This window comes from Oryctolagus cuniculus, chromosome X (assembly GCF_051225735.1).
Source record: "Oryctolagus cuniculus isolate XC-2025 breed Fujian yellow rabbit chromosome X, ASM5122573v1, whole genome shotgun sequence".
Lineage (NCBI taxonomy): Eukaryota > Metazoa > Chordata > Mammalia > Lagomorpha > Leporidae > Oryctolagus > Oryctolagus cuniculus.
The window spans coordinates 111,515,621-111,531,082 of record NC_142888.1 but is presented as its reverse complement, the minus strand read 5'-3'; the positions used below and the strand labels follow the sequence as shown (position 1 = coordinate 111,531,082).

The window sequence follows — 15,462 nt, the reverse complement described above, 5'->3', positions numbered from 1 at the left end:
AATTCAAAAAAAGCAATGATAAGTCATGATTTTACTTGGAAATTTGCATTTCTTGGCTAGATGGCTTTAGAGTAAGAATAGATGGTACAGATTGATATTCTCCATATGGCTTCAGTAGGCACTGGAAGTCATTCTGGAAAAATTGTGTATCTGTCTAAACTGGAAAAACAAGGCCTCAAATGATAAAAGCCTTAGCAGTCTATCAAATTTTTCATGGTCCATCTTGGCGCTATGTCCTTAAAAATGATGTAAAAGAGATGAATATGTTTATGTAGGATGGCTTTCCTCTTCTGATTCTTATGGCTGACCTGAAAACCTTGGACGATTGCCTATGGCAGCCAAGAACACAGAAACTACACACCTGTACCTTCTGCCCTACTAGCCCACCATCCTCACAGGACTCAGACCCTTCTGGTCTAAACCCTCTTCTCTCTGTCCTTTTCTTTGGGGGCAAATAAGCACCTTTGGTGCCAACTTCAGGTAGACTGGAATCTGTCTTGAAAGCACTCAGGGGCCAGCATTCCAGCTTTTGATTTTTCAGTGAGTATTCATGACCTACTTTTCACCAAGAAATCCAGATGAAAAAGAGCCAGGGCAAACAGGCTCACAGAATAAAATGCCTTAAAAAGTCAATTAGGGAAGTTGGTTGTCTAGTTTATATGTACTTTACCTAGTTACATAAAGGCCTTCATGCGCCACCCCCCCTCCCCCGCCATTTGATTTACAGCCCTTGTATTGGTTACACAAAATGTTTGCTACAGGAATGCCCACATCCCGTATCAGAATGTTTGGGTTCAAGTCTCAACTCTGCTTCTAACTCCAGCTTCCTGCTAATGTGTAACCCTGGGAAGTAGCAGGTGATTGTTGTTGGATCCCTGCTACCCTTGTGGGGGATCTGGATTGAGTTCCAAGCTCGGGACTTTTGCCTCACCCATCCTTAGCTATTTGAGGGCATTTGGGGAGTGAAACAGAAGATGGGAAATCAAATAAATGAAAAGTAAAAAATATTGGAAAATTTAAAAAGGCAAATCTCTGGAGGGTAAAGAAAAAAATTAAAATCTGGAATTCTGGCTATTTGTTATATCATCTTTTTAAAATGATTCAACTGGGGGGAGCTGGCACCGTGGCGTAGCAGGTAAAGCCACTGCCTGCAGTGCTGTCATCCCATATGGGCGCCGGTTCTGGTCCCGGCTGCTCTACTTCAGATCCAGCTCCCTGCTGTGGCCTGGGAAAGCAGTAGAAGATGGCCCAAGCCCTGGGGCCCCTGCACCCATGTGGGGAAGCTCCTTGCTCCTGGCTTCGGATCGGCACATCTCCAGTCTTTGCAGCCATCTGGGGAATGAACCAACGATGGAAGATTTCTCTCTGTCTCTCTTTCTCTCTCTGTGTAACTCTGACTTTCAAGCAAATAAATAAATCTTAAAAGAAAAAAAATGATTCAATGGGAAGCTGGCACTCCAGCGCAGGGGTTAGGCCACCACTTGTATTGTTGGCATCCCATTATTAGAGCACTGGTTGGAGTCTCAGGTGCTCTGTTTCAGATCCAGCTCACTGTTAATGGCCTGGGAAAGCAGCGGAAGATGGCCCAAGTGCTTGGGCCCCTGTACCCATGTGGAAAACCTGGATTGAGCTCCAGGCGCCTGTCTTCAGCCTCGCTCAGTCCTGGCTGCTGCAGCATTTGGGGAGTGAATCAGCAGATGAAGACTGATCTCTCGCTTACTCTGTCACTTTGCCTTTCAAATAAATCAATCTTAAAAAAAAAACTGTAAAACGTGATAGTGTGGAAGGAACAGAACTGAAGGTAAAATTATTTCAAAGTTAAATATATAAACCTGCTTTCCTATCCCCTAAGTAAGTTATTTAAATTTTGACATCTGGGGAGAAGGAAAGGGAGCAAAATGCTATGTCCAGACTCAAAAGTTCTCTCCTCCTGCCACTGTTCCTCAATGTTAAATGCCTACAGTCTCAAAATGGCTTCTGAAACATCTTTTCTAAGGTAAATCTTTCTCTTTCACAGTATTTTGCAGTCACACAACATCAAGTACGTAATAAGCAATGATGCAGCATTAGCTATTTACACTTGGCAAAAAGACAAATAAGTTGCTGACTTGTCTAAGGTTAAAGAATGTGTCAGTAGCAGTTATTAAAAAAAATAGGCCTCATGACTTGCCAGACCAGCACGCTTTTCATTATCCTACAATGACATTAGCAGGATCTTACTTTTATTTACAACCACTAACTACAATGGGGGCCTCCATTTATCAAGTCCTAACCATGTGCTGAACACTCTGTTAAGCCCTGTATATTCTCTCTCTTAATACTGGCAATAATTCCATGAGGCAAGTACTAACATTGTCCCCTTCTTGCAAGTGACGGAAACATGGCCTAGAGAAAGAAATCACTTACTCAGGGTCCCGCAGCGAATGAGGAACAGAGCTGAGATTTACTCAAGTCTGCTACTACAGCTTACGCTCTCACCTCCAGAATTGCTCCACTCTCTGGATCAAGGAACAAGTTTAGTTACTTATAATATGTTACGCTTAAGGGGGAATTTAATGCCCTACACTCTAACATTAAAATTAATCAAAACAGTAATAATGAAACTTGCATAAAGTTCTGATGTGTTCTTTGCAAACAATCCAAATAAATTAAATCTCTAATGAATTTAGCAATATTGTTAGATGTATAGTGCCACTTCATGGAATATTTGTTAATGATATTTCAACATCAGGGACCAAAACTGCTCCAGTTCTGACTACAGCAGACATGTCAAATGACAAAAATGCTAACCAGTCAGGATATAGAAACATTTTCCAGGAATGTTCATCATGACAAGGAATAAATAATAAGGTAATAAGGCTGACTGTCCAACTACTTCCAAATAAATAGTATTTTTTCTTTTTATCGGAATTTCTTGTAAGGACTAAGAAATAAAAACATAATGCTCTAGTTCTCAAAAAACCAGCACATGTAACATGAAGAAATCTTTAAAAACCAAACAAAAATCACATTTTTAAAAATGGAGCTTTCATTTACTATCTATGATTCTGAGTGTGGGGAAAATAAAGATTTTCACAGCTTAGATCTCACAACAAAACCAGTCTGACCTCTAAATTCTCATTTTTCACCAATACTGATACCGGGATTTGAGATAATTTATCCTGAAGTAAATCTCATACGTTATCTTTGAACTTAAATGCATTCATGTTACTTTTTTTCCTTAATACTAGAAGACTGATAACCTTCCTCTTCCCATCACCATTTCATCCCAAAACTACCATCTAAGACTGTTTGCAAAATAAGGGATCATCCAATGGCTAAAAACACAGACACAGCTTTAAAATAACAAAACATTTGATAGTGAAACTACAGAAGGTGCAAGTACAGATGCAATTTCAATAAAGAGCTCAAACAAGAGAAAGAACTAAATGAAAATAAATCGCTCAATTAAATGTTTCAAAGTAAACCACAATGTGCCATAAATACCAATTGAAATGATACTACTTTTTCAATAGAGCAATATAATACCTTATCAATCTGGTTACTGGTAGTAAAGACAACTACAGGACCATTACCATAGTACAGTTTCAGAAAAATTTCTATAAAATTCACAGAAGTTATCCAAAATCATAAATGCCAGGTTATATAGTTGAACCACAGTAAAATACTTTGAGTGTCAAGTGCTAACATTTTCCTGTTGAGAGAGTATTTTCATCTTTACTTAAATGACCACAATAATTTGATGATGGAATATGAAATGTATCAGAATTATGGAAAATATCATTACAATTTTTAAAGCATATTCAAATTAAGCAAACTGCTTGGTTTCTAAGTAAACACAACCTCTAAGAGCATTTTAATTCTTTTTGAAAAGAAAAAAATTGAATTATGTAAATAATGATTCATTCCTTTTTATTGAGTGGTAAATAAGTTAAGCTCAGTCTTGGATTTTGCTGGCTCAGGAAAAAAAAAAGCCTGGGATTTTAAATTATACTGTTAACAATGCAATACACTCTAAAATAAGCATTTCCTCCATAGTAAATTTAAAATTATTTTTATACTCAAGAGGCAGAAATACCAACTTACCAGCTTTGTGCCTCTTTTAATTTCCTTTTGGACATCTTCAATAGAAAATCCACCAAGACTTTCATTATCAGAGTGTGATGATACCAAGGCAGATGAAAATAGCTATAAATTACATTAAAAAAATAAGGTTCATAAATAATTACTGTAAAACAATGAATGAGATGCTAAATTTAAAAGGAAATTTTCTACTACTAAAAACGGCATAGCAATAGTGATAAATCACTTTTTTAAAATCTTAGCTGAGTTTTTTAAGTATTTGGGAATATTCATGTGCTATTCAGATTCTCATGAATAGCATCAAGGTTTCTTAGGTGCTGCCAGGATACTTACCATGCACTTATGGTGTGCTGCCACCTTCTGGTTTTCAGATATCAGTAACTGTCCACATTCCTTGTCTCTATTTGATTTACAAAAGCCACATTTTCGCTGTCTTGTAGGCCCTTTTTTCTGTTCAATTGAGCTTGACATGATTTTTAAATCGCCTTTAGACTGCCACTTTAAGCCTTAAGAAATGCTACCGAGAATAAGAATGGCAATAAAACAGTTAATTTCATTTTAAAAATCAGTGTATACATATTCATGTCAGTTGTTTAATGTTTGACCTAGGTTTTAATACACTCATTTTTCAAATGGTTAATAGTCAAATTAAACACAATAATCAATAAATGAAAAAGCATATACAACTTAATGTAAAAATCTAAGATGCCTCTATAACAAATGTATTTATAGATAAATAACTAAGTGAAGTCTAGAGTGAGAAAAATCAAGCTGCCTCCAAATTAGGGAATATGGGAAACAATTAGAATTATTTCTGTGTGGATAAAAATGTATAATATTAAATCATCTGCTGGCAAAGCCTAATGCCAACTATATTTTATGTATAACAAGGTACCATTTCAAGGAAAAATTATGTATCTAAGCAAAAACTACTAAGAGCACCACAAAACATCCAGAAGGAACAGGCTCCTATAACTGCACAATTTCTTAAAGTTCACATGTTGATAAATCAGTAAAAGTAAAGTGTAGTTACTTAACCATGACTTTGGAACACTGATTTATTTTTAAACTTGAGTTATTTCTAAGTTTTAAAAATCATGTGTATGTCTAATAAATTCATTTTTGCCACTCTTTTTCCTTTTCAAGTAAAAAAATAAGCTTCTAACAAACTAGTCAAAGACAGTAATTTTAGGATTCAGTTCTTTATAAAACAACTATATTATATGATGCTGAGATTTACTCCAAGTCTGCTTAGTAATTAAAGTCACAAACTGATAACTGACAATGGTTTTCTAAAGGCGGTAACTTCCATACTTACATTAGTAATATTGTGTAATGGAAGGAAAAATTTTCTGAATGAGCCTTAAATTTGGTCGAATTATAATTATAGGTAGCATAGTCAAACAAAAAAGGGAAGAAAAAGTCTGCCACAAAAGGTTTCAGATTTACATCATCATCTCAACATGGATTCTGCAGAACAGCAGCAAACAGATTGAAAATCAGTTATTCCATTTTTGTAGTTTTCCCAAGTCAACAGTCCTGGAGCCAGGCTGTGAGAGCACGTATCACAATCAATCAAATCTTAAACTTTTATTGAAAGTAATTAATTGATTAAAAGTTTTCTATTTTCATTATGTGAAAATGTTCATAATACTCTTTCAACAATGTAGTTTTCTGAGAAAGTACCTGTTCACCAAGAACAGTGACAGCTGGATGCCAGCAAGGTGGTAGTGTATCTACAAACCACTCAACATTTCTCAATATAAAAATTCAGATACTTCATCAAAATTAAGTGGGAAGCAACAAAGAAAACATGTCCTCTCATCATCAATTTACATCTGGAATTTTCTTTTTAAGGAAACTTCAAAGGCCCTGACAGTCCTTGCTTTGATGGGTTTAACAAACTCTTAAGGCTATCTATAATTTTAAATACCTCAGTCTTCCAAACAGCCATCAGACACTTCGCAATAGTACTAAATTCACAGCACTGGCTATAAACTGTGAAACTGATTGAAAACAGGCAGCAAATACTTTTAGGATTAAACGGGGAAAAAAAGGACATAACAGAGAAACAAAAGAAACAAAAGGGGAAGTGTGTTTGCATTTGCTCAGGCAAGTATGTGCTCAGTTGTTTTATCCAGAAACTGCCCAAACCTTTAGAATTAACTATGCAAAACACCAAGATTCATAAATAGTGCCAAAAATTGCTATTTGAGGCTTAAATTAGTTTTCTTTACTACTATGCAATGAATAGTAGGCACTCAAAAACCACTGTAATGTATTCAGCATTTCTCCCGCTCATCCTGGCCAGTTGAAAGGATGGCACATTATAAATCTAATCTGCACAGACATCTGTAATGTGTAATTTCTATACACTTCTAGCACCGGGTATAAAACTGGCTTAAGATAAAATTCCTAGAGTGTAAATTACTTTTTATTCTTAAAATTAATTCTGAAATGGTACCCCCCAAATTCTATCCCGATTGAATTTGCCTCTTCCGATTAATAAACAGGTAAATTTCTCATGTTAATTGAGAACCTGCTCTTCTACTTTTTCACAGGCTGTAACATCTAAAAGAGGGGAAAAAGGTACACTTTATTTTGCATTCAAAAATATTTTTCTGTAATTAGTTTAAATTTCATTTGTGAACAGAGCCCCCCACACAAAAAGTACTACAAACCAATTGCAAACTTTCCCCAATGTACAATGACTAAATGGATTTTTCCACTAAAATTCAAATAATGCATCTGTGCATATCTTGCTAATTTTTTATAGCCTCCTTGTAAAACATAAGTGGAAACAATGACTCCTGGCAAAAATGTCTTTATCAGGAAAATACAGACTTTTATCTAATGCTGTCACATTTGTGGTCTCTAGTTAAGCAGCATAGGGGCACTCCAAGGACCAGTACTAAGGGGGTTTATAATGATCCACAGCTATATGGCATTTTAATTTTAGTTTACAATGGTTTTCAGGGTATGCCAAAATCAAAGTTTATCACTGTAACCCAACAATGGAACCTTTTCCTTTTAAAAAGGAACGTTGCAATATGGATGTTCCAAAGCAAAAATTAGAGAGACAACAGTAATAGGGTGAAGAACATAAATGCCTGGAAAACATATGAGAGCCAGATTAGTTAAGCTGAAGCGATCAATGCGTTTTTGATTTTCCAAGATGCTGTGAAGCGCCGAGACAGAAATAACCTGAAACAGCAAGGAGAGCATTCAAGAACCGAGTCGAGAGCTCATTCAATGTCTGGTATCTGAAAGAGCATTTTCACAGAAAAACAAACTAAATAAAAACAAAAACTGCACTTCCGGAAGATTAAAACACCCACACGCAGGCGAGCTGAAATATACACATCTGAATTTATAAACGTGATCCCCCCAAGAAGCAGTATTTGGCAGGAAAGTTACAGTGGAGAGAAATAAACGAATAAGAGATGTACCGGAAGGGCACCTGAATTTGGTTGCACGATATTGTTACACGCTTCGCACTGCTTTTTGCGGTTATTCAAAAGGAAACTAAAGGAATTTTCCAGTTGTTTCAAAATCAAGGGTAGAGAAGAATTTGAACCGTATGAATACGACCTGCTATTACGCAGTAAGCCCGTGAAAAGAAAAGGTTTTTTTTTTTTTTTCAAAAACAAAAAGATTTTAACTTCCACGCAGAACATCGAAACGAATGGAAATTGCAAAGGAACACGGTGCTCTTCGTCCATATAATAAAAGATGGTACACATTAACGTACCGATTCCTCTCCGTTATTTATTCCCCAATACACACTAAACTCCAAGATCTCCCTCTAATCAAGCGCTGGATAAACTCGCAAAACTATCTTCTTCTCAAATACTTCAGCAGGTTCCTTTCCGTAGTCAAGTCAAGGTCCCCTAATTGTCCTTTTGCAATCCTCCAGAAACCAGGAAAATAGCACCCTACCACTTTCTTTAGACCCCCTCCCCCAGGAGTTCGCCCTCCAATAGTCTTCGTTGTAAGCTTCGCCTTCTGCATCAGTTTCACCCCTAATTCCCCCCACCCCGGAGTTTTTCCTCATTCCGTAAGGCTAACCCTCTTGCCATTCTAACATTTTTTCCTCTTCTTACTCTCCCTAAACTGAGTGTCTCTTTCTTCCCAAATGTGTCCTAAGCAACCGTAAACATTAAAAATTCCGTTTTTTCCCCTCTTCGGATGTCGCGCCCCCTCCCCCGAAGTCGAGGCTCAAGGCTAATGTCTCCTCCGGCACCTCCAAAGCACTTTCTCAGCAGCCTCTTCGCCAAGCGCCTACAATGAGCGGCGCTTCTGGGGTCCCTGACAATAAAGCGAGACCACCAAGAGTCCCCCCCTTAACAACGGGCAGGGGCGGCGGCCTGGCCACCGCCATCCTCCTTGTCTTCTCCCGCCGGGCAGAGAATGGGGGGTCCCAGGGTTCCGAGGGGACTCACCGGCGGGGCTTAGAGGCGGAGGGCGGGAGAGAAGCGCCAATGAGGGGAAAGAGAAAGAAGTCGGTATCGGTTCTCCTGCAGCGCCTGAGAGCGGGGCTCTGTCGCTGGAGGTTGTTTCCTTTCATTCGAGGAGAGACGGGCTCGCGGAGCGCCCTTACGTCACCCCCCTCGCACGCACACGTTCTCCAGCGCGTTTATACGTCTGGAGCGCGCCGCGGGCTCTGATTGGCCTCAGAGACAGGGCAAGTGAAGTCGCAGCACTACTACGCATGTGCACACTGCCTCCTGTACGGATCGGGGTGGCTAGGCTCCGCCTCCTGGTCGCGCGCGTACCTTCTATTCTCCGCTCTGCCGCTTCGCCAAGTGTTTGGGGGCAGGATCCGAGGATATAGAGAAAGAGATTCAAAGATATTGCTGTGGGTTGGGCAGAGAAGGGACAGGGTTGGGACTAGAAACCGTTGGACTGGGGCCCTGGGTAACCGGTTTTCAACAGTGATTCGAGTGGGTAGGCCTTTTTCCCTTTACACTTGTTCACCAAGGCCTTTTCACATCCATTATTTCATTGTACTCCCGTGGCATCATTTTGAGGTCCTCCGTTCGCCTCATTTCACTGCCAGCAAAGACTGAGAAGCTCGTAGTGGACTCAGCCGGCCTGCACTTCAGTCCATGGGCGAATCGTTTTAACCTTTGTGTCTTAAATCTGGGTGGTGGTGGCGGTGGTTGTGTATGTGTGTGTGTTTGCCTTTGACATGGGGATTAAAAACTACTTCGGGGGTTATTGTGAGAAAGAAATGAGAGAGTGCAACTAAAGCTTGTATTAGCGTCCCTAGCATATAACAGTTTATAAGTGCTGGATTGGCATAATCAGAAAAGCTAAGTGATTTTCTTTATAATCCACACAGGTAAACCAGACACACTTTCCTCTTCGATGTATGGGAGCCAGACTGCGTGGGTTTGATTCTCAGCTCCCCCCATTTCTAGCTCTATGACCTTGATTGCGTTGTATTACTTCTCTCTTATTCCGTTTCATGCCGTCTAAAATGGAGCTCATAATGGTATCCATTTCAAAAGGTTGTAATGAGAAATGAGTTAATATATGCAAATCACATAGACTAATGCCTGGACACAAAGTACGCCCTGTGTGAGAGTCCGCTTTTATTATTTCCGACTGGCCTCACAGACGGGAAGCGAGTCTTTAAAACAAAAAACCCTACCCAGTGAAAATTGAAAGATGCCCTTCAAGTAACTGTTTTCCCTGCAGTGGGGGTAGATTTCCACTGTTCTGATCCAATGCTGCTTCTATCCTGTTCCATAAATCTTTTGCTTTTTCTCTGCAATGCCAGCCTTAAATTGCAGTCCTCAAGTGCCCAGGGTAATATATCATTGAACCCATTCAAATAGGTACCTAATAAAGGTGGACAGACTTGTCAGTCATTTAGCTGCAAGGAACACTTAGCCCTTTTATCCAGGCCCTGTGCTGTAAAAGAGGGTGGCTAGAGATTTGCATAAGATCCAGAATGTGTATTCCAAACATTTCATATGGTGTAAATGAAAACAGGTATCTTGGCTTCGTTTTCCACCAGCTTTCACAACTGATGGCAGGATGAGACAGATGATTGTGTGACAAAATGCAGTGCCTGTGCAGTGAGGCATCTTTTTAGATTTCCCCCTAAATCTCCACATGCTCCTATCTTTTATTCATTCTTTGACCAATGCATTCACACCAACCAGTCAACATATGCAAAACTACTAAGTTTCAAACACAAAGAAAGCATAGATCAATACAACTCAATATCTGCCTTTGAGCACGGTCTAAAGGGGGGACAGACAAGCAAATGTAGTATGTTTTGATAAATGCTGTATTCGAGGGGTGTGCCTGCTACAGACATTTGCCCATCTTTTGTGCACAAAGCACCTATGCTAAGGTACAACACAGTAGTGAGTAAGCCAGCCCTGTCATCAACCATTTATACTCTAGCAAGAGGAGGACAAACAGCTAAGATAGGCAGTGCAGGGCAGTGAGTGCCTCGAAAGGTGGAAAGGAAGTGCCCAGAGCGTTCAGGAGAGGGAGAGATTAGGGACTCCGGTTACTTTCAGGCCTCAGATCTGATAGCCAGTCCCACGTTGCATGACGGATAGATGCAGCCTGTTCTTTCTAGGGCTACCGCAAGGAACCAGATTGTGATAAGCTGCTCTTAACGCCTAGGGATATACTGATCTCTCAGGCATTCACCAGTACAATCCCACCAACCCTCTTCCGGTCTTTCCAGGTTCCGGATCCCGCTTTCTGTGCCTCCTTCTCAGCAAAGGCCTTAATTTCATGACTTATTCAGAAAAGGGCCGTGTGAGCCAAGCTGCTTTAACTTAAACACCCACCTTCTCATGCTTCCTTCAAGACTGCAAAGTGTTGCCCTTTCTGCCTTCTAAAACTAAAACGGTGCTTTTAATCACATTTCTCCCATGCTCTGGAGGAAATGGTTCCCCGCTTACCCCCCCCCCCCCCCCCCGGCAGCATCAAGCACTCTGCTCTCATTTGCCTTCAAACATAAAGGATTCATCTACTTTCATGGCGAGACTGTGCCCTTTGCCTCCAATTGCTCTCCAGTCATTCATTCAACTGGCATTTGCAGATAGCTTCTGTATGCCCAGTGTTAATGCCAGACGCTGGGTATTTGAAAAGGAACAAGACACAGCTCCTTACTAAAACGTCAGGTTGTATACCTTAAATATATACAATTTTTATTTGTCAATAATGCTTGGAGGAAAGACATGGAAGTCGAGAGAGACAGCCCCTGGCTTCAAGAAATTCTCAGTCTAAATGAGGAAGAAAAGTAAACAGAATTTCAGTCCATAGAGGAACTGCTGCAGTAGGATTACATACTCCAAGGATTGATGGACTTTATCCAGCAGATCAGGAAATGCATCACTGGGAGATACTGTCCTAAGTTGAATCTTTTTTTTTTTTTTGACAGGCAGAGTTAGACAGTGAGAGAAAGAGAGACAGAGAGAAAGGTCTTCCTTTTTCTGTTGGTTCACCCCACAAGTGGCCGCTACGGCCAGTGCATTGCAGCCGGTGCGCTGCGCCGATCCGAAGCCAGGAGCCAGGTGCTTCCTCCCGGTCTCCCATGCGGGGGCAGGGCCCAAGCACTTGGGCCATCCTCCACTGCACTCCTGGGCCACAGCAGAGAGCTGGACTGGAAGTTGAATCTTGAAGGACAGGTCAGGGCCCAGGAAATAGTCTGTATTCTATTGTCACGACTTTACTAAAAGTAGGCTAGAGGGCCATGCTTGATCGTTTTATCATATTCACAACTTTTCTGCATCTTCCTTCTTGATATCTTTGTTACATTTGACACTTTTGGTCATCTTGGGTTTGTTTTTTTTTATGATTTATTTATTTGAAAGGCAAAGTGACAGAGAAAAAGGGAGATGTACACACACACACACACACACACACAGAGTTCCTCCATCTACTGGTTCACTCCCCAAATGGCTTCAACAGCCACACACACACACATACACAGGTACTCCATCCATTGGTTCACTTCCCAGATAGCTGCAACAGCCATGGCTGGGGCAGACTAAGGACAGCAGCTTGGAACTCCATCCTGGTATCCCACGTGGATGGGAGGGGTCCAGGTACTTGGGCCATCATCTGCTGAGTTCCCAGGCACATTAGTAGGAAGCTGGATCAGAAGTGGGGTAGTTAGGACTGGAAGTGGCTCTCTGATATGGTATGCAAGCAGTGGCTTAATCTACTGTGTCACAATGCTGGTCCCCATCTTCTTGTTCTTAAATTTTACCTTCTCTGATTCAGAACAATATCTTAACTCTGGCTCTCTGGCTGCCATTTCTGTTTCATTTGTAGGTTTCCTTTCTTCGTCTCATTTTATAATATAATGTGGATTATTCCCTAGACAGAGACATAGACTATTGCTCCCCGAGGTCCAACAGCCCTTAAACTTTGGAAGTGAGAAATACTTAGGGAGTTTGTGGAAAATGTAGATTTTTGTTGTTGTTGTTGTTGTCATTGTTGTTGTTGTCGTTGTTTGGGTGCCACACTCTGGGGATGCTGAATGTCCAGGTTGGGAATGTGCTTCCTTCAACCCTCCAGGTATTCTAATGCTGATCTGTAGAGGACCATGCCTTCAGAAACTGCCCTACATTATTTTTTGCAGAATTGATACAGTCTCTTTTTTTATTTTTTTATTTGACAGATAGAGTTAGCCAGTGAAAGAGAGAGACAGAGAGAAAGGTCTTCCTTCTGTTGGTTCACCCCCCAAATGGCTGCTATGGCTGTTGCTGCACCGATCCAAAGCCAGGAGCCAGGTTCTTCCTCCTGGTCTCCCACGCGGGTGCAGGGCCTAAGCACTTGGGCCATCCTCCACTGCAGAGAGCTGGACTGGAAGAGGAGCAGCCAGGACCAGAACCTGGCGCCTATACGGGGTGCCGGCGCTGCAGGCGGAGGATTAGCCAAGTGAGCCATGGCGCCGGCCCTGATACAGTCTTTTGATTTTTACTACCCTGTAAACAACTGCTTGGCGACTGCATCTGCTCTGCTTAGATCAGCCCTGCTCATGACCTCAAATCACTCAGTTCAGCACAGGTAAATTTATCTTCTCCAGGAATGAAGAATTAACTCTGCCCATCTTCAGTGTTTTCATATACGATAACCACTAACATTTCTATTCCTGCCTAAGCCAAAAAACTAAATTCACTTACGTGCCTATGACCTTCTGGCTATAATCAATATCCATGGATCACTCATTCATTCATCATATATGTATTGATCACCTACTATGTGTTAGATAAAAATAGACATAGTCCAATTTGGTGTAGCAGCAGAGACAGACTGAAGTAATTGAATAAAAAAAAGAAAATTACAACCATGAGAGTGCAAAGGAAAGTGTCACTTATATAGAAATGAAGTCTATTTACATTTACATTTTGTGTATTGGATACTCTTTATATTCTTATTCTTTATTTTTAAGGTGGGTGGATTATTTTAAATGTTTTGGTGAGGGGCCGGCGCTGTAGCACAGCAGGTTAACGCCCTGGCTTGAAGTGCTGGCATCCCATATGGATGCCGGTTCTAGTCCCAGCTGCTCCTCTTCCAATCCAGCTCTCTGCTGTGGCCTGGGAAAGCAGTGGAAGATGGCCCAAGTGCTTGGGCCCCTGCACCCGCATGGGAGACCTGGAAGAAGCACCTGGCTCCTGGCTTCGGATCGGTGCAGCCCCGACAGTTGCGGCCATCTGGGGAATGAACCATCGGATGGAAGACCTCTCTCTCTCTCTGCCTCTCCTCTCTCTGTGTAACCCTGACTTTCAAACAAATAAATAAATAAATCTTCAAAAAAATGTTTTGGTGAAAAAATAAAAACATGCTATTTACTTGTATGAAATGCTGCATAAGAGTCAAAGGGCCTGGGTTTGAATTGCTGACATGTCACTAACTAAATAACCTTGGGGACTTCACTTGACTTCTCTGAACCTTAATTACACATCAGCCAAAGGAGAATAATATTACTCGCAAGATTGTTGTGGGATGCAAGGACAGATAATGATGTATATGAATGTTCTTGCCTCAACAACGAGGAAGGACCAATTTTTTAACATGTCTTTTGACTGCCGTATCATCTGGTTGATCTTCCCACTGGTGTTAGCTTCCATCATTTGGGCCCTAGGCTGTTCTGCTTGTTGATGTTTGAGCTTCCACTGAGTGCTTGTTGGTGAGAATTTATAACCTTCTTAACTCTGTCCAGCCAATGGAGCTACTCAGATACCTAAATGAAGAGCTGGCATTCGCAGTGGACTTTGTTGCTGCTGTGTCTTCCTTGTATAGCAATTTGAGGCTGGAAGTAGTATAGAGACTGCCCAAGAAACTGACAACTGTGGCTGAGGGAATGCTTTAGAGACCCGTGGTCATCCTTAAAACATTGTCGAATGTCGAATCAACACAGAAGCTGAACTGAACTTAATATAAACGTGGCAATGTTGGAGAAGTAAACTTCACAGCGCTAGTGACTACAAAATAAAGAGTTAACTGTGATTACGGTCAATGTAACAGGCACCACCCTAAGTCCTTTAAGTATATTATCTTTTGAGATCCTTACAATAGCCCTGAGAGGCAGGGCATATTAGTAAATAGTCCCATGTTACAGAGGAAAGAACCGTTGAGCAATTAAACAACTTGCCCAAGGAAGAGGAAGAACCGTGTTTCAAGTCTGCATTTGTTTGAACTCCAGGACATAAGTTCTTCTTAAAAATATTTATTTATGGGGCTGGCACTGTGGTGTAGTGGGTAAAGCCACCTCCTCCAGTGCCGGCATCCCATATGGTAGCCAGTTCGAGTCCCAGCTGCTCCACTTCTGATTCAGCTCTCTGCTATGGCCTGGGAAAGCAGTGGAAGATGGCCCAAGTCCTTGGGCCTCTGCACCCACATGGAAGACCTGGAAGAAGCTCCTGGCTCCTGGCTTCGGATCAGCGCAGCTCCAGCCATTGCAGCCAGTTGGGGGAGTGAACCATCGGATGGAAGACCTTTCTCTCTCTCTCTGCCTCTCCTTCTCTCTGTCACTCTGACTTTCATATAAATAAATAAATCTTTAAAAATATTTATTTATGAGGAATAGAGAGAGCAAGAGAGCTCCCATCTGCTGGTTCACCCCTCAAAAGCCTAGGGCTGGGTGTATTCAAAGATGAGAGCTGGGAACTCAATCTGGGTTTCTCACATGGGTGTCAAGAACTCAATTACTTGAGCCATGACCACTGCCTCCCAGGGTGTGCATTAGCACAATCTGGAGTCAGGAGTGGGAGCACAATATCAAACCCTGGAACTCCAATATGGGAAGGAGGCATCCTACCCAAGTTCTTAACCACCAGACCAAAAACCTGCCATGGACCTGAGCTCCTAATCACCATGTTGTAGCGACTCTTATTT

General features: G+C 41.3%; 1 protein-coding gene across 13 annotated transcripts in view; it reads right to left on the bottom strand.

The window, feature by feature from the left end:
- PHF6 (PHD finger protein 6) overlaps window positions 1-8,715 on the bottom strand; it is a 63,376-nt gene extending 54,661 nt beyond the window's left edge. For 5 of the 13 annotated variants that reach the window (XM_070066649.2, XM_089324175.1, XM_070066648.2 and 2 more), the window contains exons 1-3: window positions 8,526-8,715; window positions 4,417-4,600; window positions 4,087-4,188 (exon numbers count right to left, since the gene is read on the bottom strand). In XM_070066649.2, coding sequence (XP_069922750.1) covers window positions 4,087-4,188; window positions 4,417-4,554 — 240 coding nt within the window. In that variant the 5' untranslated portion in view covers window positions 4,555-4,600; window positions 8,526-8,715. Of the gene's footprint in view, window positions 1-4,086; window positions 4,189-4,416; window positions 4,601-5,401; window positions 5,554-8,525 lie in introns of all 13 variants that reach the window. The other 8 variants (XM_008273228.5, XM_089324172.1, XM_008273227.5 and 5 more) reach the window with 2 other exon arrangements.
- Window positions 8,716-15,462: the final 6,747 nt, after the last annotated feature.